Below are 25212 nucleotides of genomic sequence, written 5' to 3'. Positions count from 1 at the left end.
TGAGTAAATCGTAAAAAAATGGCGAATGGAAAAACATAAAGAAAATGCAAAATAATTTAAACTGCGAGTTTATAGGAACTCTTTTTTATGCTTCCAATAAAATCGTGAAAGCAAAGGTACTAACAGAAAGTGGTAAAACTTTCCTTTACCGACTGAAACGTTAAATAAATTGTAGTTCGCCTTGCTACTGCGCACAAAGTCATCCCAAATTGTCGCAAAAAGTTTTAAGTGCGAAAGAAGACTTTTGTCTTTGTGCTGTAAAAAACATTTAAAGTTCGATATTTATTGTTTGCTGGTCCGGATTACTAAATCCGTGAGTCATAAACAGTAAGAAGCAAAATTGTAAAACAAACTTTTGCCAGAAAAAACTGAAACTTTACAGCCAACAGTGAGGCCAACAGAGCTGCATGCGTGTTGGTGTGTTGAAAAATACCTGTTGATCACACACACACACATACACACTTTTGCACTTCTTACTCTTCTATTTGCATTGCTTTCACTGTATATACTACGTGCATCATTGACTGACAAGTGGCTGCAGTCAACACACCTTCTTCATGCCACATCAACTTCGTACTCACATAGAGTCGATGTAGTTGTGCGGTGTTGCAGCGCGGCGGGGGTTAATTTAAAATATGCTCAAACTAAGCTAAAGTAATTTCTAGTTATTGACATATTTTCAACTTTCTTCGCAACATGAACTTGCCTCTTTTCGTTGTGTCGGTCGGAGAAAAGCGAAAAGTAATTTTCCGTCCGTTGATTTAGTGCTATTCGTCGTTTAACTGTTTGTTTACCAGCACTTTGCTTCTACTGTTGTTGCCTGCTGCGTGACCCGCAAAAGGCCGCAGGCGTCGGAAACTTTGGATGTGGCGAGTTTTATCTGATCAACAGTTATGGTTATTAGCATTTTTTGCCCTTCCACAGTAGGAAACTGTAAACTTGCCTTAACTGCAGTTAGTTTGAAACCGATACTAAGAGTTACAGTTGGATTATCTTATCCACTTTTGCTGATTTATAACAGATGGACATAGTTTCAGTGCCTGCAGCGGATTTCTGCCTTGCGAGTGTGTCTTCTGAACTGTTGCTTAACAGTTTCCTTTGTTACTGGTGTTGCAACAGTGTAAAAAATACAAATTTGGGTTTACGAAAAATCAGCACGCACCAGCCAGACGATTTTTATTGGAAGTGGTTATAAGACTCCGGCTTACATAGATTTTGTATGCTTTTTTATGTACAGTTGTGATTGTGCTTTGCGCCTGGATGTAGGCAACGGTTATAATAAAAGTCGAAATGAAAACAAAAGCCGTTCAATTTTGTATAATCATAGGAGTACGTAGGGGGTATAAATATTTTTTGTGCTGAATTAGGCGATATCTTTCTATTTCTCAACAAAATATAATCGCTTTCTAAATGTGAGAGCGCAATACCCTTTCTGTAACATTAAGGGCAGACATTTATTTATTTATGTGAGTTATGGCTTTCATGTGAATTATTTTTTTATACCCTCAACAGTTTATTTTAAGTTTCGACGAAGCTTATACCACCCAGAAGAAAATGACCCCATTAAATATGAACATAAATGATCAACGCGACGAGCTGAGTCGCTTTAGCCATGACCATCTCTCTATGCGCCTGTCTGTATACACATGGATTAGTCCCTCAGTTTTTAAGATATCGACCTGAAATTTTGTACACATTCTTTCTTTCCCAATAAGCTGTTCATTTGTTGGAATGACCGATATCAGACCATTAAAGAATATGGTTGTCATACAAACTCACCGAGTAAAAGTCAGTTCTTGTTTGGAAAACTATTTTATTTGAGAAGATGTCTTCAAGAAACTTCGCTGAGATTATTATTCTGAGACAAAACTGCAATTTCCGGAAAAATTATTCAGATTGGAGCACTGAAGTATGTAGACGCCAAACAAACTGAATAATTGGAATTAAATACTTATATGAAACATTCACTTAGTTGATAAGATATCGTCATGAAATCTGGCACAAATTATTTTCCAATGAAACGCTACAATCTGCGAAGAAATTATTCAGATCGAGTCACTATAGCATATAGCTGCCATATAAACAAACCGATTAAAATTAAGTTCTTCTAAGGAATAATTTGTATTTGTGAAAAATATTATAACTTCGTTCTAACATGGCTTTTCCGTTTTATCTAAATTTATTATGCACGAATAACTGCAACAAAATTGCTTTGCTATGACTAAAGCGTCTGTGAAAGTATTACATTGCATATGAACTTTGCAAAAGCAATAAATTATTAGGAAATATGACGCGCCACAGATATTATACTACTTTGCAAGCAATATTTTATGTAAATATATGAGTGTGATATTAAAATATTTGAAATTAAATGTTAGAATTTTATCACTGCTAAAAAGTTACAAGCGTCGCCTCTCTAGATAATTTATGAATTTGTGCTCGCATATTGCCGCTGAAAGGCTTGAATTCCTTCGATTTATTTGTTAATAAAAATTATGCCAAAATATGACTAAAGGACGCATTAATCAAACAAAATTGTTTATTTTTGCTACAAATTTAGCTATAAATTTGCTAAATATTTTTATTTATCGGAAAAACCATATTTTCATTCATGAAATATTTTGTCGACTGCAATAATTTAACACAAAATTAATAAAATTATTTTTAGCAAGAATTCTAAACATATTTAGCAAGAAAAGTCAAAAGCAACAAGCTTGAATAAATTGAAACTGGCTAACAGATTGCATCAGCACGAAGTTTCATTAATCTGTTTCACCAGCAGGAACACCAAGTATGCAGGCTTTAAGAGTCAATACTATAAACGAAGTAAGAAGCAAATGTGGGGCACAGTTGCACAAGCACTAGATGCCACAAGTTATTGCCGCTATGCCACAGCTCAAGCAGCAATATACAGCGCGCCAACGCATCAATAAAGGCTATGAGCAGCAGCGGCGATATATACGATTATTGTTCTCAGTCATGTTGCAAGTGACACGACAACAAGTGACCAAATGAGAGATTGTTGCAGTTGAGTGAGCTGGTTGGCCGAGGCATTATCACTCAGGCACAGCAACAAGCAGCAGCTTGAGTGGACGGAGCGGGGGTTCAAAATAATCATATGAGTATATATTTGTGCACTGTATATATATGCGTGTGCGTGCATGTGTAATGCCCGTATAACAGTTATAACTCAGTGAACTGGAAATGTGCGCGCCAATGTGGATCAGCGCAATGGCGAAGCAAGAAATAAAAGAGCATTTTACTTAAAAGTATATAAATGAAAAGGCAAACATCTTCAGAGTGTTTATACTTAACTGAAGCGTGGGCGAAAGGCGCAGTGGAAGGCGTGGTGGGCTTTGCGCTTCATTGAGCATGCACACTCTTCAATTTCAGCAACAGTTTCGGTTTCGGTTTCAGCTGCAAGCAATCTCGACGTTTGTCTCAAATTGCGAAGCTAAACTGTGGCAGAAGTTAAGTGAATTGCATGTGTGTTTGTATCTGTTCATGGTTGCATGTGTGTGTGTGAGTGTGTGGCAGCCGCTGAGTTTGTAAATTGAGTGTGTGTCTACTCGAGATTTGTGCGGCAACAGGCAATGAAATTATCAACGCCAATATTAAACGAGTAAATAAATTTCAACAACAAAATCGTCTTTGCTCAGCGCGCATGCAGCATATGTATGTCTGTCTACATATCTATGTAAGTGTTTATGTGTGCATTGGTATTTGTGTTCATTTCAAATGCTACACGTTCTTCCTGCCGCCGCTTCTGCTCCTCATTGCGGTGCTGTTCGTGCATGCACATGCCAGCTATTGACGCGGCCCGCACACATTCTTTGTTGACTTGCTGCTCTGCTTTGTAATCGGAAATTGTCACAGAGTTTATTCTGATTTAAAGCAGCGGCATGTTTTAGCTGTAGTTGTAGTTGTAGCGTATTTTCATTTGTTTACTCGTGTGCACTGTGTATTTGACAGTTTGCAGCTAGCATTCGGACATTTTCTGACACTTAAGTGGCACTCGAGTATGAAACGATATCGAACTTGCGACTTAAAGTGGTTGGAAAGTTGTCTGAGTGGAACGAGCCGGAAAAATGGGTTGGCATAAAAATGTTATTATCCTCAGTTGGAAAACAATTTTTAAATGATTTTATTTTTGCTTTTATTTCTTAGGAAAACATTGACTTCAGATTACTTGAAGGGATCAAGGCTGTTTTGTGAGTCTTTCGCCATTATTGCAATGAACTTTTTCTTTTCTTTTTATGAAAATCCACTGATGCGTACTTTTTGTCATATTGTTGGTGCTTTCTGGTGACTCTGCATTATAATCAAGCGGCTTTAAGCTTGAAAGGCAATGGAAAGGGTGAGGACCGTATCGGTGTAGGGCTGGCAGCAGTATTTAGGTCAGTTAAGTTAAGTTAGTTACAGAGTAAGTTTTTAAAGCAGTTACTGTAAAAGTGATCTAATACAAATTTTATCACTAGATGGCGCTTAAATGAGAATTTCTTATAAATATATTAGAAAATACCCTAGGCACACACAAACAAGGGTAGTCAGAAAAATCTTTTCGTATTTTCAATAGATGTCGTTACAGTCTTATATCCCCAGTGCACCTAATCACATTGTGTCATAGCTATATTCAACCAAAAAAAGAATTTAATTCGAGGAAGTTGAAAAAAATACGAAAATACTTTTTCGACTACCCAATATATCTGCTTTCATATCAGAACAATGCTACACTTGCTTGGCTACTCACTTACCAGAAAGCATTTTGTAACATTAATTAGTACTATATTATAATAATTTCATTAGGCGTACAATTTCAAAGCATACATTCATATATGGCTTTATCCTTTCATCAAAGCGCATGCATACATATACAATATTCCTGCTATACTTGATACCGTATTTAGTAAGCTCAATTCACTAAAAGTTTATGCTGATTAAGTTGTTTGATATGCTTGACTTTGATTGGTCGTTAGACGGCGTCTGCCGTACTATTGAGACAAGCTTGTCGACGTTGCGTATACGTAACATAACTTTTGACTATAATATGACCAATACACACACATACGCACAAACATACACACACTTATGCAAATTTATGAAATATATCTGCAGCTAGTTGGCAGACACAAAGGCACACGCAGGCATCACAACTATTTGGAATATGCGTGAAAGCGTAGGGGCGTAGTTGCCTGCGAAGAGCTAATGGATATGAAAGCTTGCTGCAGCAATGAAGATGCTTATCGGTATCAATGTTGAAACTTGTCTGCTGATGCGGGTTTAAAAGCAAGTTTCATTATGCGTGTGTCATGTATATATATATAGTTTAATACATATACATTTCTTGTGTAAATTTATAATGAATGCGAGTTTGTGACAAGCGAAAAGATAAATGTTGTATGCTTGGCAGCTGAAGGACGACCGTCTCAAGGAAAGGTGTCAGAATTCACAAAGGCTAGTGTTAAATAGAGCAACGTTGATTTGGGAATTGTAGCTAGATTTCTGGTTATGAGTTGTTGGTGTTAAATATTTACTGTTGCTCGATGCCTTTTGGTGCTCGATGGCGAGTTCTAGCTTTGGTTTGTATGATTAATTTTACTGGAAGAATCTGTTCACATATACATAGCTTTGGATTAGACAAAATTATATCGGAACTATAGATATTCGAAAGATATTATTAATTTACTCTGATCTGCTAAACCTGATAGGAGAAGAGCAGAAAACCTTGAAGCCAAATTATCTTTGGTTAAGAAATTTCTAAAAATGATCAGGCTTATCACTTTTTATACCCTTTTCAAAGTATACTTAGTTCACAAATAAGTTTCTCGCACTCTGAAGGAAACATCGGAGACTCTATAAAATAAGTTTATGCATATAAATTATCAGCGCCAAGAGTTGAATCGATTTAGCCATGTTCGTCTACCTGTCTGTATATACGTGCAGTAGTCCTGCAGTGTTTTAAATATCGACCTAAAATTTTGCACACCTCTTTTTCTCCTTAAGAAACTTATTATTTGTCGGAACTAGCGATATCGGAACACTATAGCATGTAGCTGCCATACAAACTGAACGAATGGAATCAAATGCTTGTATAGAGAACTTTTTCGTATTGCAAGATATTAACACCAAATTTGGCAGCGATAGCTCCCTAAAGCAAGGGTACATTCTGTGAATAAATTTTTCAGATCGAGTCACCATAGCATATAGCTGCCATACAAACTGAACATTTGGAGTCAAGTGTTTATATGGAAAATTTTTTTAGCTTAAGAGATATCTTCAATATATTTGGCATGGATAAGTATCTAACGCATAGGTAAAATCTGCGAAGAAAACTTTCAGATCGAGTAACTATAGCATATAGCTGCCATACAAACAGAACGATCAAGTTGTGTTCTAAATCAAGTTCTTCTAAAGAACAAACTATTATTGCCTTACACAAAATTATCACAGAAAATATTTATTTAATTTAATATTAAAATCTCTTACTATTTCATTCAGAACCTGACCTGTTCAGTCTGAAAAGCTGCTAAAGCATTTGCAGATATTTTTGGCCAAAAAAATTTCCATTTCTACGGATGAGTTTTTCCAAAGCACACTCGAATGCACGAAATTCGACGTATTTGTAAGCAGAATGAAAATGCTACAATGCAATGTGTGCATGAATTATTCTATTCTGCAAGCACTCGCCATCTCATAACTTTAATTATATTCATGAATATAATAAGCATAAAGGGGAGCCATCAGTCGTAATATGCTCCGCTGCGAGGAGTGCAATGCTGGGAGAGCTCTGCGCAGTACAAGCGCATATGCATGTATGTGTGAGTTCCTTTTACTTTTCCTTTTGCTTTTGCTACCGAAGGTTATGGCAGTGCGACAAGCAGCAGGGCAAGCGCGCATGCAGTAAAATGCAGTGAAAGCATGCATTAAATATACGAGTACAAGGATGCAGGCGAACGCGGCACTCACAGGCAGGAGGCTGCAACGGAAGATGTTCAAGTAGCGCGAAAATATATGCACGGCATTAAGGCAAGCAAAACACAGCAATAATGCAAGTAAACAGCAGGAACCAGCAACGAATGTAATACAGCGCATTAAGGTCGTGCAATAAATGTTGGATTGAGGAAAAATGCGCGTACAACTGTGCACATATGATGCTATCAGTGTATTAATATTGCATTTCACTTAGTTAGTTGGGAAATAAGACAGCGGGCGACGCTAGAAATACAAAATTTATCTAAAAATGAAAGTCAGATTACCTTTTGAACAACCTTCGATTTCATGGAACTTTTTGTAACCGACTTCTCAACAGCAATTCCGCAGAACTCTTTAAAAATTTTCTAAAACATTAAAAAAAAAACCTGTTGCCTTTACGAGAAATAGCTTTTAAATGAAAAATTGTGCATATAAACGAGCAAAAAATATATGTGATATAAGCTTTTATCTGTGTGCCACGCACACTATTTGTGAAAATTTCTCGGAAATTCCATTAAGTAGCGTTATTATTATTATTAAAGTTACACATTTTCAATGAGAAAGTGAAGAAATTTGCACGCACAGTGAGCTTCTGAGAAGAAAAGCAAGAAGACCTGAGCTTCGTCAGTGTACTTTGGTCGACTTGAGCTTCTTTGCTTTTTAAATGGCTGTCGTGTAACGAAGACATACTTAATAACACACACTCTCACTCACTTCCTCCTTCTTTCCTACCCATACTTGACGTTGGTCTTTCATCTTTACAAAAATATATTATATACTGCTGCTTATGCTTAGGTATTCCATTAAAAGTAAATTGTTTATTTTATTGCACATCAATAGTTAATATTAAGGCAATTTCAGTTCGCAGTGATTGAAGTGCGCATATTTCATCTCAACGTCGAGGAAGCCACTGTTATGACGCATAAAAGCGAACAAAAATAATTCAGCGCATAAAAGGCCAAAATTAATGATTCGTTATAAATATTATGGGTGATGAATAAGGCTACTAAAAATATGCTTTATTAAAAACAAAGACGCCTCAAGCATATAAATAGCGTTACAACAACAAAAATTTCCAAAAAACAGTTTGTATGTATAGTAATGTGTGTTGACATCATCGATTATGCGAATAACGAGCTACGTCAGTTGTATATAGAAGACACAATGTACATACTCATACATATCTGAATACATAGGCGTTAGTTACGTTAGATTTATGTGGATGTGTTAGCGCGTAAGCGGCGCTGATTCAATTAGTGTGAATAAGGTAACCGCTATATTGGGTAGTCGAAAATGTCTTTGCGTATTTTTCATCAAACTTCAACTTATAGTACAACCAGTAGAGCAATTATTCAAAAAAGGACTGGCAACTATAAACCACAAAACTCTGATATATTTATTACCAATATATGCCTGCCTTTTATTGTTTCAACGCATTCTACTGCATGTCCTTTCCAACAAAAAAAAAAAAATAATAATAATGATTGCTCCCAAGAAACGCATTTATTGTCAATACCCGTTGACTTTTCAGCACACAAACAAGTCACTTTCTTTATAAATAAGATTTTCCACAGTGTCACTATATAAATTACAAGAAAATAAAGATATATCGTTGTTGTTTTACAATGACACGCTGTGGAATGTGATTCCATCGGTGATGACTTTAATTATATTGATGAAAGCTGCCGCTGATGCGGTCAAGCGTTCAACAAGTCAATCAACCGGTAAATATAAAACGTAGAGAAGCATAGCCAGCCATCAGCCACACATACGCACATATAAATATGCTTCTTATACAAACTTGAGCTGGCACTACACTGCGTATACGTAATTTCATGCAAACTTTGGCGCTTTTCAGCTCTCATGCATTTGTTGGTATTTTGCTTTTATGGAGACTTCTAAAAATACACACATGTGCACAAATAAATTTATTTTTCGATGTAAATAAATTATTTTCGAAACAAATATTTGCTGCTATGAATATGAATTGGCGGTGCAGTCGGTGTGCCGATGTAGAAATTCGCCTGAAGTGGGGCGAGCTAAATTTTCGTATTTTTGTTTTTGTTCAAATTCAATTTCGGAATTTAAATTTGTGTTATTCTGTTCCAATCAGCTTGAGCTTTTTTCTAAGTCATGAATTATGAAGAACATATTTGAAATTTATTTTAATAAATATATTTATTAATATTTTATACATTCAGTAATATTAATAAAATATGTGCAAATAATATGCTTTTGCTGCTTATGTGTTTATCCATTTGCCCATTTTCATCAAAAAATTCTGATACATTTCATTTGAATGGAAATAAAGCCATGCATACATCAATAAAGAATTATGGCTATGTTGGTGGCGAGTAACGTACAACGCTGGTATACATGTATGCCACAGCGATATTATAAATATTAGTATTAACCTCTTTTCCAAAAATTGAGTTTGATCTGTTCGTGCTTTTATTTCAAATTTAATTTATTTTACAAAATTTACTTAATTTTTATTTTTACCATTATTATTCCCAGCACAGGGTATATTAAGTTTGCCACCAAGTTCGTAATACTTGAAAACAATCGTCGGAATATATACAAATGATCAGTATGACGAGTTGAGACAATTAAGTTATGGGGATCTCTCAATCCGTCTGTTAGTATATACGCAAACTAGTCCTTCAGTTATCGATCTGAAATTTCGCACGTGTCTGTTTCTCTTTAAAAACGCTGGTAATTTGTTGGAACTGTCGATATCGGACCACTGTAACATATAGCTGCCATACAAACTGAAGGACCGAAATGAAGTCCTTGTATGGAAAACTTTTTTATTTGCCAAAATATTTTCAAGAAATTTAACATTTTCTGTTGTTTAAGACAACGGTACAATCTCTGAAAGATTGGATTAGATCGGGCTACTATAGCATATAGCTGTCATACAAACTGAATGGTCACATTAAAAATTTTCCAACTTTTTTATTGGTGAAGGATATTCTAGCTTTGGTGCTACCGAAGATAACGTATTTTCAAGTTTTTTTTTTTTATTTAAAAAATATTAGAAGTTCACGCAAGTGAGGAAAGTTCTCTGATCGCCATTCACTTAGGAGTGGCCAGAAACGATTCTTTTACATATGACTCAAGCAGCTCACGACTTCCGGTCTTTGACCTCTGGGTAGCCTAAGAACCTCCGTTTGAAGGCGAGCTAAAGTGAGAAGGCGAAATATGCCCTACTTAGGGTTGTGCGCCGGGTTTGGGACTTGCCACGTAAAAAAAACACCCCCAATGAAAAAGCATAAACCGCCTCGGATGAGAGACCCCCCTTTTGATGACGACCATGGCAAACGAAATAAGGACTACGAATTGAGGGCATGCACCTGGAATGTCCGGTCCCTTAATTGGGAAGGTGTCGCTGCCCAGCTGGTTGATGTCCTCGTGAAAACAAAGGCTGACATCACCGCCGTCCAAGAAATGCGATGGACGGGACAAGGACGGAGACGAGTAGGTCCTTGTGACATTTACTACAGTGGTCATATAAAGGAGCGCCAGTTTGGTGTTGGATTCGTGGTGGGAGAGAGACTCCGTCGCCGAGTACTATCATTCACTCCGGAGAATGAACGTCAAGCCACAATTCACATCAATTCTCATTTTTTTGTGCCTCTGACTACCTCTAACCCCTTAAAACAAAATGAATGCCTCAATAATGACAAACTTTTGCAAACCTTTCTTATACATATACCGCTACTTTCAACTTCAAACTAAGTACAAAATACGGAAATATAACAGTAAAAACGTAAAGCTTTATAAAACGGAAACCTCAGTGGCGTTCACTCGAAAAGCACTGCAAGAAAACATACCCGTACAACTATAGCACGTAAATTAACTCCCAAAAAGCACAAAGCTTGCTATAAACACGCCAGTCATTACACCAAAAATAATATAAAAGAACAGCGCATCAAAGATGACTTTGCGATATTCAAAATTTAGTAAAGACGAAATATGCATCAATAAATTCCCCAAAAGCTCAATGCTTCAAATGTACGCACCACACATAACACCAAAAAGAGAATAAAAGGACAGCACGCCAAAATTGACTTTACAGTATTTAAAATTTAGTTAACCAACAGACATCGCTGCGTGAACACACGAAAAAAAGCATCAAACAGAAGTCAGTGTCGTCTTCAAATACTTTATAAAAAATCAAGATGAGCATAATTATCGCATTATTGGCGATCACCTTCACGCTGGTCTTTTACTTGTTGAAATACCAGCAATCGTATTGGGAAAGGCGTGGCGTGCCGCACGATCCACCCAGCCTACCGTTGGGCACCCTCAAGGAGTGGCGTCGTACGAAGTCTAAGTTCGAAATATTCCAACCCATCTACAAGCAATTTAAGGGCACTGGTCCATTCTGTGGCGTGTACTTTCTCCTAAAACCAGCCGTTTTCGTGCTGGACCTGGAATTAACTAAAAAGATACTTATTAAAGACTTTCAGAATTTTCAAGATCGTGGCGTTTTTCACAATGAAACTGCAGATCCGCTCACTGGCAATCTCTTTCAGTTGGATGGACCACAGTGGCAAGTGTTGCGTAAAAAGCTGTCGCCCACATTCACCTCGGGCAAAATGAAATTAATGTTTCCCACTGTCATGAAATTGGCTAACGAGTTAATTGAAGTTATGCGTGAGAAAACTAAAAACGCACCCGACAATGTTTTGGAGATCACCGAACTGCAATCGCGCTACTCTGCCGATGTAATTGGCTCATGCGCTTTTGGTCTCGAGTGTAACAGCTTGCACAATCCCGATGCTGAGTTCGTGACCATGGGTCGCAAGGCGCTGATCGAACGCAGACATGGCAAACTTGTCGACACATTCATTGAGAGTTATCCAAATTTAGCGCGTAAATTGAATTTGTGCTCGACTACAAGAGAAGTGGAAGATTTCTATGTCGGCATAGTTCGTAATACACTCGAATATAGAGAGAAGAATCAGGTAAAACGTAATGATTTCATGAATATTTTGTTGGAAATGAAAAACAAGGAAGGCGCAACTGATGGACTGTCAGTGGAGGAGATAGCAGCGCAGGCTTTTGTATTCCTCATAGCAGGCTTCGAAACCTCTTCAACCACCATGGGCTTCGCATTGTATGAATTGGCTAAAAATCAGGAAATACAAGATAGGTTGCGACTGGAGATCAATGCGACATTGAAAGAGCACAACAACGAATTCACCTATGAGAACATACATCAGATGAAATATCTGGAACAAGTCTTATCGGGTAAAAATTTAATTGCTGCATTTTAAAAATCTTTCTTATACTAATTAAAAGTAATGCATTTTTTGAACTTTAGAAACCCTACGTAAGTACCCCGTACTGCCGTTTTTGGAGCGTTATGCAAAGGCAGAGTATGACACCGGCGATCCACGCTATCGCATCGAGAAGAACATGCGTGTATTAATATTCAGCTATGGCATACATTACGATCCCGAATACTATCCCGATCCAGAGAAATTCGATCCGGAACGTTTCACTGATGAGGAAATTCAGAAACGACCCGCCTGCGCATGGTTACCATTCGGCGATGGACCACGCAATTGCATCGGCTTGCGTTTCGGCAAAATGCAGGCGCTGATCGGTCTCGCTTTGCTGATCAAGCATTTCAGATTCTCCTTCGCACCACAGACACCAGCTGAATTGACTTACAAAAAAGAGACGGTGCTGCTATCAGCGGAACATGGCATACACTTGCGGGTGGAGGCGCTGAAAGTGTAATTGTATGAGTGTGCTAGGCCGTTGTGGAGCACAAAGTTGTTATCAGCCACTGTTGATTATGTACATTCGCTTTTTGCGTGATAAAAATTATAAACCAGTTGATAAAAATTAAAGATTTTGCAATGACTTTGCGTTTTTTAGCGCCATGTACTCGTAAACATGGTTTTGCGTGTTTTCAATTATAAATAAAGCTCAGATAGCCCCCTAAATTTAATGACTCAGCATAAATTTTAAGTGTTTGTGTTAGACAAAGTCTTATTATTGGAGCCCTACAAGAAAGTATTGGTACTTTATTGTCAGAGCGTTTGAGCGAACCGGCAATTTAAGAGAGAGACCAGTCTATCTCAACTCAAATAAATGTGAACTTGCAAGAAAGCAATCTTTATTTAGCCACCTTATCAATTCAGCTGAGTATCACTTTTCTATTTAAGCACATTGAACGCTAACCGGCTGGTGTTTGGCTGGATTAGATTAGGTTAGGTTATGGTTCTGATCTTCGATATAGAGGTCTTATTTAGAAAACTTTAAATCATTAAAAAATTGCTAAAGTTGGGGCGGAACCTCCATCCTACGAGACTGATTCTATTCTAGTTATTGCGACTGAAATGATAGAGGTATGAGGTCTCAAGTGATTAATGTATAGAATTTTGAAGTTAATGAGATCAATCTTTAGGTAATTGTCTCCAAAAATATTTGTGTCGCCATGAAGACGAAGGATTACGCAGTTCCTATAGTAAAAAGTCCAGATGCCAAGTAGATGCTTTTAAAAAAATCTACTGTGAATGAATAATATTGCATTATAAATGAAATAACTTTGCGAGACAATCACTGGTTTGCGTAATATCAGTGAAGAATCATAGATAAGAATTACCACTACAATGAGAGTCCAAACAACGGAAAGAAATGGGTTTAAAGTGCATATCATATATTGGTCCAAGCAGAGGTACTTCTATCAATCGTCTTTTTTTGACAAATCAAGCGTGAGTCGTCTCAAGCTGTCATGTTATTTTTGATCAGTATTCCGTCATGAAAAAACTCAAGCTTGAACAGCGTTTACAAATCGTTAAACAAGAACAGCAACCGTTATGGCGCCATGCTAGCTGACACTTTGATATTTGAAAATGAAGATCGTGATTTCGGTGATATTTGGTTTCAACAAGATGACACGACTTCCCACATTTTGCATTAATCAATGGATTTATTGAAAGAACACTTCGGTGAGCAGAAAATTTCACGTTTTAGGCCGGTCGATTGGCCACCAAGACCATGGGATGTCACACCGTCAGACTTTTTCCTGTGGGGATATGTAAAGTATAAAGTCTATGCGGACTATTCCGTTTCGACTCAGATCTTGGAGGAAGACATCACGCATACTATTCCCCAGTTACCGGTGGAAATGTTCGAAATTTTAACTCAAAGGATGGACCATTCGAGACGTTACCGCGGCCAATATTTGAAAGAGATAGTCTTTTAGCAATTGCCCGCCTGAAAAACAACAAAGCGGCAGGGGCCGATGGATTGCCGGCCGAGCTATTCAAACACGGCGGCGAAGAACTGATAATGAGCATGCATCAGCTTCTTTGTAAAATATGGTCGGATGAAAGCCAGTAAAGAAGAAGAAGAAGAAGTAATTAAGTTACATAGTCGGTTTCTTTTTCATGACAAATATACCTCCGGCACTGGTATATGCTCATGTGTATAAAAAACTCTAATTTAAAATCTTGCTCAAAAGAGTTTGAAAACTGCGTCCGAGATTTAGAATATGGAATAAAATTCTTCAACATACCAGTTATAAGCATGTGTATTCATATTTTATCTCGTGACCATACCACATACATACTACAAATTGCAACACAGCGCATTAGCTCAGCCGTCTGTTTGGTTGCACTTCACTATTTGCATTATACTTTGCCAAAGCGCTCTTCAAAATGCAAATAGCGTGCGTAGAGAAAGTACAAATTCAATCATGAAGATAAAACTCAAGGCCTCCGGCTTATACTAAAACTTTCAGCCACTAATAAATGAAAATTCCCCACAGCTGTGAATTGGAGCACGACAAAGCAGCCACTCTCCACTACAAATGCAACAAAGTGCCGGGCAAATGTGCAAAGCATATGCTAAGAGCGACTGCATTAGTTAATATTATGCACAGTCATATAAGAATATATAAGAAACAAATAGCCGGGGCGTGGCGTTGAGGGAAATTAGAAAACACTCTGTTGCATTAAGAAGCAGCAAACGTGCTGGCATTGGAAATGCCAATAGAAAGATGATGCGGCGGCACACGCCGATGTGTGGTCTAACCACAAACGTGCAACGTGCAAGCTAATGGCTGCACAAACAGATAAACTTGTGGGCATATGTACCTGCATACATTTATAAATGCATGCATGTATATATATGTACATATAAACATATATATTTATACATATATTTCTTCATACCTGTGTACTCACGCATATGTATATGGTATAAAAAAAAAGCCTTAAGGCACTTACAGCACCATCAACACATTTGCTTTTGCTCGATGTTGTGGCATGCAAGCGCTCCATCCCACAAGCGGTGCAGTGCTGTTTGCCGACCGTTATGTGTGATAAATGCAGTAATGCAGGAAGCGGAAAGAGGAATATTGCAGAAAAAGGAACTGAAAAATATTGCAACTTGTGCGTGATAAACTACCTTTGCGCTGGCGTGTTTCCACAAATATATCATATGTATAGATATACATATATGTATGTTTATATTTATATATATGTACATACTTGTATATGTATATGTCAAGTTCGCATGTACCGCATTTATGGCTTGTGGTGAGGCCTGCAGCGGCAATAAATATTATGTTTGTTAAAGAGATAGCGTTCCATAAATTTTTTCATCCACAGGAAAATCAGCAACGCAAAAGGCAGACATATTTGTCCGTTGGGTTAAGCCTCAGTACTACTCAGCATTACCCACTGGTGTCTACTACACACTTCTACAGTTGTACACATGCCATCAATTACTTGTGGATGTAACTGTTCGTATGCTCTCCGGAAACGTATCCATGCTAGCTTTATTTCACCTTCACGTCCTGGTCGATGCTTACGTTGCGCTCGCTTTCAGCACGTACGTCTTCCTACGCTTCTCACCCTGCAATTCTTGTTTAGTAGTCCGCCAGCATTTGTTGATTATGTAATATTCAAATAAAGGGATTTGTGTTAGTTTGAAATTATTGGCACGTTTCTCTTTGTGGCGCGCAGCTGTTAAATTTATGGCCGTGACAATTTCGCAAGTTGCTTGACTTTATAACTTTGTAATAAAATAAATAATAAAATGGTTTGTGCTTCAAAAAGTTTTAGCATTTCATTATAGCTTCTTGGCGTCACCTTTGACATTTGGTTTTTAGACTTTTTTTCTATACTTTTAAGTGCTTTTGAGTGAAAAAATTATATTACAAATAATTATAGCATACTTTTAAGTGCTTTTAGAAAAAAATTTTTATTATAAATATCTGTAGCACACTCTTAGGCGCTTTTGGGAAAAAATTGTGTTGTAAATAATTGTATCTTTTGCTGTTGCAGTTGACTTAGGTAGCGAATATGCATGTATATGTGGTCAATATTCTGTGATAAAAAGCCAAATTAATACATTTGAAAAATATCTGTTATTAATATTGCCATTAATGGTTCAACGTTTCATTGTTGTAACTTTTAATTAGTTTTCATTGCATTTCTGGCTTGTTATGCTGCCAAATTAAAACTGTTGCTACAACAAGCTCAATTTATCAAGCTTAGTTGGCGAACTTTCTTCAAAAGACAAAACAAAAAAACAAACAAAAAAACCAAAAGAAAACCCAAAAAAATAAAGAAAAAACAGAAAAAAAACAAAAACATGGCATTTGCAGCTGACCAATAGACAATTTGTCAAAACGCGCTGCAAGCACGCATACACCTACACAATCAATATACAAAAAGTACCGTGAATAAAATTCTTTTGCCTTCACTTTAAGCACAGTCATTACGTTTTTATTCACGCGCGCAAAAAGTAACGGAAAGAGAGAGAGAGAGAGCGCGCGTTGTGCTACTGCGTTTTGCGCGCTGCTATGAGTAATAAGCCTGCTATTAATATTCAAAATATGCGGGTTCCGTTATAATTTTATTTAGCAAGCACAAAAAGGTCACTCGCATACAATCTACAAAGAAACGGAAAACTTTTTTAAACAAAAACATGAAAATCACCAACGCTTGTTAACAAACAATGCATTTAATGGACAATTCAGTGAGGCGAAAACAATCTAATTGCGCTCATTAAGCAGCGCCAATTTAAATTAGCATAATGAGGCATTTTTATTAACATTATACAGTGTTGCCAGCCCGTCATTATTAATATAAATAGCATTTTTTGCCGCCAGTCTCATGCTTTGTGCTTTTTCAATGTTTTTGTTTTCCTGCGCCGGCTAATTACAAGGGTTCCGTGAACCCGATTGAAAAAGCGAAATCGAACCCTTTCCGCAGCTTTTGAAGCGCACAATTTTTTTTCCGAGTTCAAAGTTGATTTGTACAGAATAAAATCGTATTCACACTTGTTTGCGTTGTTGTATAAAATTCTCTGCTTATTTGCTGTCGCTAGCGCTGTGCAATCGCACGGCAAATTGATAGCATGCAACGAGCGCGAGTAATACAATTGCCGCCGACGAGTGAACGATTCAATACAAATAGCAATCATTTGCGGAAAAAGTGAAAAATCATATGCGTTTATATACACAAGTGCGTGTGTGTGTGTGTTATAAGTGCGTGTGTGTGCATTCGTTTCACACTTTTTTTGTATGTGTGGGTGGCATTGCATGATTTCAGCTATTTGCACATTGATTGGTTGCGTATACGCCAAGGTGTACACTGTGCCCGGCGCTCTTAAGTGGCTTGGCATGGCGGTCAATGCGAACAAAGCAAATAAATTGCGCATGCAAATATGAATGAAAAATTTTGCATAACATCCAATTCAAGTATAAACAGTTATGAATATAAAAATGTATTGCAATCGAAATTGTATTTGCGAATTTTTGACTTTTTTTTTGGGGCAAATGCCTGCATTATTTGATATTGATAGCCGGACGTGGGACGCGACGAAAAAGAGGACTTTACTTTAAAAGAGGAATAGAAACACTTTTTTTAAATGTTTTTGAGTCAGGATTTTTAAGCGATAATGCTTCAGTCTGTTGTGGACTATAGAAACCATGTAGAGTGTGAATCAAAAACTCAATGACAACTTGGGTGAGAAGTTTTAAATAAATCATGTATTAAATTTGATATTTCTATGCATAAACTTCGCTGGCTGCTGCGGAACTGTCAACAAATATTTCTTGAAGCAGGCTTTTAATGAATGTAAGGCTTTATATATAGTACATATAGTTTATATAGAGTGCGGGTACTGAAGCCACGGTGGTATCACAGTGTGCCTTCTAAAGACTAGGTGCGTCATTAGATAGCAATTTTTCTTACTTTTTCAACTTATCCACCTAATTGAACTGAATAATTTTGTATCAACACACAAAGGGCGACTTTTTGCTAAAAAGTCGCTTCAACAATGCAATCTTTATATTGTTTAGTGGCTGCGTAAACCTTCCTACTGTAACATTTCCACAGCTTTAATATGATATATCACCATTACCATTTGCATTCGCTTTTGGTTTATTTGCCCAAAATTTAGCATAAATGTCTCAATAACAAATTATGTCCTTGGGCATTGAATGCTAAGTTACGTTCCATGCAATTACAATAATTATATTTCTAATGCCAACAAATTTGCGCACAGCAACAGGAGTGTAAATAAATGCCTTGCTGCCCTGTGCAAATTTGTAGCAATTCGTACACTAATGACAGCTTACAGCCACTCGCAGTCGCTGACTGCTGCAGCATACGAACGTGTTTGTACGCATGTGGTGACATGTGCGCAAGCATTTGCCATGTTTGTGTGATTGTGTGTGTGATATATTGAAACTTTGCCAATTTAAGCGTTGCACGTACGTGACACTAATTGCCGCATTCTCTAGCTTATAAATCAAGTTATAAATCTTGATTTTCCCAACGTTGGACATTTAAGTTTAATGCCAAGCAAGCAGGCCACGCAGCAAAACTAGGAAAGTTCCTTGAAACATTCAAAGTCACAGGGCGTGGTATTTGGAACGGCTATGCACGTTCGCTAAAAGCTTGCGAAAGCTGTAATTAATGGCCGGAAATGTGGGGTTAATTACACTGCGCTTCGATTTAAGCGAATTTTGCAGCAGAAGATCATGAAAATAATGCATTTAAAGCGTCATTTCTAATCCAGTCTTCTGTAAATTTGCGCTCTTGTTTACCACTTACACATATTTTGTGGGCTGCCTTCGCTCATGCTTTGCTTGTGGCGCGCTTGCTAGCAAAGCGTGCTCAGAGTTATTTAATATTCGATAAGCTAAGATTTATTGGGCTGCTCTTTTGCTTTCCTCTCAAGCGAAATCATTGCTCGTGTGTTTACATGCACGTTTTATCAAGTATCCGTACGTGCTTATATCTTGCGCATACTACTCCATTAGCACTCAAGTATGTGTGCGTGGGTATATTGTGGTGGCAGCCATGATAATATGCTGAAGCCATCAATAATGCGGCCCATGCAAATAAAAAACCCATTTCATGCAGTTGATGTGGAAGTTAGACCGAGCAGCGAGCCCACAAGCGGATAAGTATTTCAACTGTATGCGCATATGTGTATGTGGTTGTGCGGATTGAGTGTGCTTTGCTGCTTATTGCTTTTTATTTCGCTCGAAGCTTTAGCTAACCATTTCCAAGCTGTAAAGCGCTTTGTTGGCGCCAGCGCTGCGCTTGTTTTGCAATAAATTTTTGGGTTTTATTTTTACTTTTTATTTCTGTATTGTTTTCAGGCACTCAATTGTTGTAAGTATTGCCCATAACTGTAGCCACGTGTTGAAATTATGCGTATTACACAAGTAAATAATAAATTTTGCTTGAGATGCGCAATAAATTTTATAAAAACTGGCATAAAGTTTCCTTTTTGTTGCTACTAGGCGTGGTTCCTAATGATGCTTATACTTTCTCCACAGTCAGTACGCCTCTCTATCGCAATGGCATATCGAGTTACAGGCGCAAAAGAAAATTTTGATGCAGAAGTAAACAACTTTACTCAGCCAGGGCTTTGTAGTAGCGCTCAGATGTGGCGTGTTGCTTCACTACCATTGAAAAATGTACAAAACGGTGTTACGAAAGCTTAGAAATCAATCAATTTTAAGATCGGCTGAGGAAAATTTGGAATGAAATGGACCAGGACATGTTGCGTGTCGCTTGTAAAGCGTTCGTCAAACGCCTGAGGCATACTACGAATAAACTAATTTCACAATCTTTGAAGTGTGGACTAGATTGCCAAGAATGGTGTACGCAGAGTCTGTTAAAATTCGCGTCAAGCGAGGTATCCTAAACGATGACTATACTTCTTGGACTTAGCAAGTGAACTACATCTGGTATCGCAAAGAACCAAACTGGTTTATGTGTGGTTTATTGGCCTACCAGATTAACCTAATTTAACCTAATTTTTGAGAACCCTTATTCTGGGTTACAATGTAATATTTATACAATTACTCGAAACTAATTTCGAAGCTATCAAATATGTTTTAAACTTTTCATATTCAAATTAAATATGAATTTCATTACGACAATCGGTAAACGACAAAAGAGATTAAATTTCCGCCAACCATTCGCTACGGTAATCATCTAAATTCCATTTTAAATATGACTTATCCATTTGATTGCACATTAAATACCATTTAGAGCCACCAACTGGATTGAGGCGCTTATCCAAATGACATTTTCGTATCATATGACCCTTTCGTTGTATTTTCAGTGCTCCGACACCGCAAAGCAACACGTGCAGCCCTAAATGCGTACGTTGTCATTCGAAAAGTACCGACGTTGCACCTTTGTTTCGTAGCAAGCAGCTGACACCAAATTCAAATGCTGAATAAATAAAGAAAAGAAGGCTGACACACATGCGTTATCTTATCCTCGCTGCTTCGCGCTTATCAAAGGGTTTCCTTATTTCGCATGCTCTGAAGAAAGTTTACGCCGCCAGAATGTGGGTTGCGGTTTTCCTTTACATTTTCCGTCTTGTGTTTTTCAATTTCGTTGCTTTCGTTCTTCTTCACTTTGTGTGCTTATTGTCAAACATTGCCGACTCTGCCAGGCAAATGCGAGTGTGGAATATGCAAATTGAACCCAACTTTGCTTATATTTGCAAAGAGACACATGCTTGCCGCGGGCGCTACACTTTTTATTGCAACATGAAAGATTTTATTTACATTTTTTTGTACTTCCAACGCGCTGTAAGATATTGTGCCTAAGCGGAGGGGATGTGAGTGGCAGACACAACAAACAAACTGCTGGCGCATGAAAAAAAGTTAATAAAAAATGCTGTGCAATGATCTCAACGGTGCCATTTGTGACCTGATATGCTTTATTGCAATTGCTGTTGTGTTGTTTGCTATACTGCCGCTAATGGTGTCTGAGTATATTTTTCGTTTTTTCGCTTTTTTTTTTGTATTTTTTTCGAATTACATTATATGCCATAATCGTTAAATTTTATTACGCATGATTCGGTTGTGTTGTATAAACAGCGACATTGACGCAGAGCGGTTCAAAAGTGGCAGCAAATGCGTCTGTGAAAAGAGCCTAAATGGCTTACCGCCGCAAGGCTCAAAGGCATGTGAAAGAGCAAAGGGCGAGTTATTGGCAAATAGCCGCACGACTTGAAAACTCGCATGGTTTAATTTCCGCAAATTCTTATAAATTTAATACCAATTTTGTTGAACATTAAGAACTCAAACAATTTTACTTGATCGCACCATTTGTACAACTGGAAATAGCTACTCACCTGCAGCTTCCTTTCCAAAAGTGCAACTTTCGGCACACAGCACCATACAACCACAACAACAAGTAAGTGAAACAAATGTGTGCGAGCTGTGCAATATTTATTTACTTAAAGTTTTCCTATTTACTTGCCATTTATCAAGCAATTTACCGTTTCACGGCACGCTTCTCGTTGCTCATACGACACGGTATACCTTGAATTAGAGTTTGTCGAAAGTTTTCCACTTAAGCGTTTAACTTTTGCCAAAATTTAAATTTAAATTGTCTGCATATGTGGAAAATTAGCATGGCGGAGGCACACACACACACATATTTAATATGTAAATAATGACAAGCAAACAAAAACAGCGCACAAAGTTGGCTGCCAACAATATTTTGGAGTGCATACTTAGCACCTTTTGATACAATTGCGGTGGCTGTGCGCATGTAGAAGCGCAAACACAACGAAATGATACACGCAAATGTGCGCTGCGAGTTGTGTGGCAAAAAAGTTTCCATTTCGGGCTGCCGGTGGCAAAGGTGCTCCGTGGTTGCCTACTCGCAGGCGTATAAAGTGTTTTTCAAATTAGGTGTTTACCTCAAGTTTTGCGAGCAGCGCTGTGTGACACTGTAGCTTGTTTATTTGCGCACACTTGAGTGCACTTCTATCAAATTTTAAGTAACTCTGAATGCCACGAATTAAAGCAAGTGTGGTTGAAAGTAGAAAATAGAAAGGAAAAATGAGCTCAAATTCGTTTATGGAAATTTTAATACAAAGCCTTGTCAATTAATCTATTTATTTGTATACTCCAGGCTGACAAATAAACAGCATGCTCTGATGCAATAATAAGAATTTATTTTGAAGAAGGAAGGAAAATAAATAAAAATAAATAAATTCAGCCGAGACAAACTAACAAAAATCTTGAAAAGTATAGTTCCACAATAGTTTGCCTGATATATAATATATTAATATATACTGCACGACTTTCACACAATTTCAATACATACGTTTGTTGTGCTTAAATTGCTGCCAGTTGCTTGCTAAACAAACAAGCACAGTGCCTCTGAAAAACTACTTGAAAATGCTGAATGGAACAGCGCTGAGCCATTCTAAGCAAACTTTCCGTAATTGTTAGACGTTGCCTATGAAAAGCATTAGAGTGTCTCACAAATAAATTTTGCTCCAAGATGTGGTAGTGTATGCTGCCTGCAAATTACAGCTACCGAGCTGCTGCTTTGCAAATTGTATGTGGCGTGGCAGGCGTGTCTTACACATATAAGCCTTTGTGACGCCGCACATGTGCGCTTGGGTGAGTGTGTAAGCCAAGAGTTCATGAGCAATTTGTTATGCTTTGTTTGCTGGGAAACTTTCTTTAAAGCATGGTGCAAAGCTTGTGGACAAGCGCCAAATTAGTTGCACAACAACAACGGTTATTGTTTAACTTTTCTTCAGTGAAATTGAGCTTTTTGTCCACATATTGGTTAAAGTACTTTTGTGATAGTGAAGTTTCAACTTTTCAAGTGATTTATTGAGACTGTGGTATACTCGTACTACTTTGCTTAGTTTGATCAGTTGATTTCAAAATAAAGTTGTATAAATTAAAATTTAGCAAAAATTGCCTCCATATCATATCTTCTCAAGAATTGGCTATTTCTGTGTAACATGTGTTTCTTTAGCTATAAAATTGCCTAAATATGCTGTCATGTAGGTGCCAGTTTTCCACCCTTTCCGTGCTGCTTATCGGATACTGGTGTTAATGTGAAAATATGGAAATCAGCCTCATTCAAATTTAAAATAAACTCATGCATATATTTGCAATAAGTTAGCTTTTAATGGTAATCCACAATCTGCGAATTAAATTCACACATATTTGCGAGATACAGTATGTATTCGACTGTGTAAAGGGGAAATGAAATCATGCAAATACAATATCAGCAAAGAGGCAAAGCCGCACCTGCTTATAGGTTACTTTAAGGGTTAGCTGAAAATATAAAAAAAATTATGGATATATAGAATTTTGATTTTTGGCTTGATATAGATATAGATATAGAATAGATATAGAATAGATATAGAATAGATATAGAAATAGCAGTCGCCCTACAGTTCAGATGTGGCCGTCCCCGGATTTTCTTTTGTTTCCTTGCCTGAAAAGGCCGATGAAAGGCAAGCATTTTGAAACGACAGAAGGGATCCAAGCGGCGGGCACCTCGTCTCTCAAGGCTTTTCCGGAAAATGCCTTCCGTGACGTCTTCAATACTTGGAAATCACGCTGGCAGCGGTACATCGAATCTATTTTGAAAGTTTTTAAAGAATTGTAACGATTGATTCAAATATTCTTTTAAATCGACTCAGTCCTATTACTCTCCGGACAAACCTGGTATACTTCCACAACTAGTGATTAAATATAACGTTCACATATTTCACATATTATCTTCCTTCGCCGCTCTGTCATTATATGATTGTATGTGTATGTCAAATGCAATTTATCATCTTTCATTTTTCAATTTGTCGCCGCTGCTGATGTGTCTGGCAAACGATTTTTCATTTTGTCATGTTTCTAAAGTCCCTTTTATATATGTTTTTTTTTGCTCTGCGTTTGCCATTAGCAAATTTTAGCTTGTCAATATTCTATTCTTCATACAACATGTCATATTTGTCCAAACGGATGTTCATCGCTTGTGTTTTACGGTGCTTTTTATCGTCTATCTGCTCTCCATGGCAGACGAAATTTTTATTGAATTATTTTCCGTAGATAAAAGAAAATTATGGAGGAGTGAGAGAGATCACTAGTTCTAATTGGTTTGCGGCACTTTGCTCTTGTGTTATCGTCACTTAATCACCCTGTAATAATATAGTATTAATGCCCCACACCCGTAATGCTCGAATAACCCTCTTATGAACTTAAATGCGCAATATAAACAATTGAGTGGATTTCAATTTGAACTAATTTGCTAATTTGTTGTTGTATTTTGCATTTGCATAATTACAATATCCGATTTTAGCGTGTGTAGTGTGGCGTAGACAATGGAGAGTCAATTTAGATTAATTAAAATGGTGGCTAATGCGTGCAAGTTCTATTTACTTACACACATATACGCACGCACTTAAAAGTTTAATCCAATAAAGTGCTGAAAGCATGCTTACCGAAATACTGATATTATCTATCTACATATATGTGTTTTATAACTGATGAATGGATTCTCATTTCATGCCATTTGAAATTGTGTTTATAATTTTGGAGGAGTAATAGCTCAGCTGAGGATCTTTGTGGTTCCCCACACACAGATTTCATATTATTATATTGTTCACTAAGTAGTTTGTGAAAAATATGTATGCGCTATTTAGCGATCTTTCAGGAGATTGACTCCACAGTCATAAAATTGTTGACCTTTCAGACAAAAGACTGGTTCAAGTGTTTTTTGATGTGCTGATTTGAGGGGATGGTTCTCCAGTCCATAAAAACTTTTCAGAGATCGAAATAAGTTGTAATCCGAAGGTATAAAGTCTGGAGAATATTGTGGTTGTGATAGTATATATGAGTTCTTGCATTATACTGTTGGAACACTACACCTAATAATAATGCTGATGGATTGCCGGCCGAGTTATTGAAAGACC

At 37.3% G+C, this 25212-nt stretch overlaps 2 protein-coding genes across 2 annotated transcripts in view; both read left to right on the top strand.

The window, feature by feature from the left end:
- The window catches only part of LOC105228043 (metabotropic glutamate receptor 2), a 213686-nt gene that overhangs the window by 34300 nt on the left and 154174 nt on the right, over window positions 1–25212 (top strand). The window lies entirely within an intron of this gene.
- LOC125777030 (probable cytochrome P450 6a23) lies at window positions 11041–12960 on the top strand. The gene is made up of 2 exons (XM_049450843.1): window positions 11041–12231; window positions 12305–12960. Exons 1-2 carry the CDS (start codon window positions 11157–11159, stop codon window positions 12724–12726), a joined length of 1497 nt encoding a protein of 498 aa, XP_049306800.1. The 5' UTR covers window positions 11041–11156; the 3' UTR covers window positions 12727–12960.

Source organism: Bactrocera dorsalis, chromosome 3 (genome assembly GCF_023373825.1).
Source record: "Bactrocera dorsalis isolate Fly_Bdor chromosome 3, ASM2337382v1, whole genome shotgun sequence".
NCBI lineage: Eukaryota > Metazoa > Arthropoda > Insecta > Diptera > Tephritidae > Bactrocera > Bactrocera dorsalis.
Note: the sequence above shows the minus strand (reverse complement) of the source record. Positions and strands in the feature narration are given on the sequence as shown.

Bases quoted from the DNA above. Each gene is read 5' to 3' on its own strand.
- LOC125777030 (XM_049450843.1), top strand. From the start codon at position 11,157: ATGAGCATAATTATCGCATTATTGGCGATCACCTTCACGCTGGTCTTT. The intron at 12,232-12,304 runs GTAAAAATTTAA...TTTGAACTTTAG, and splicing joins TCTGGAACAAGTCTTATCGG to AAACCCTACGTAAGTACCCC.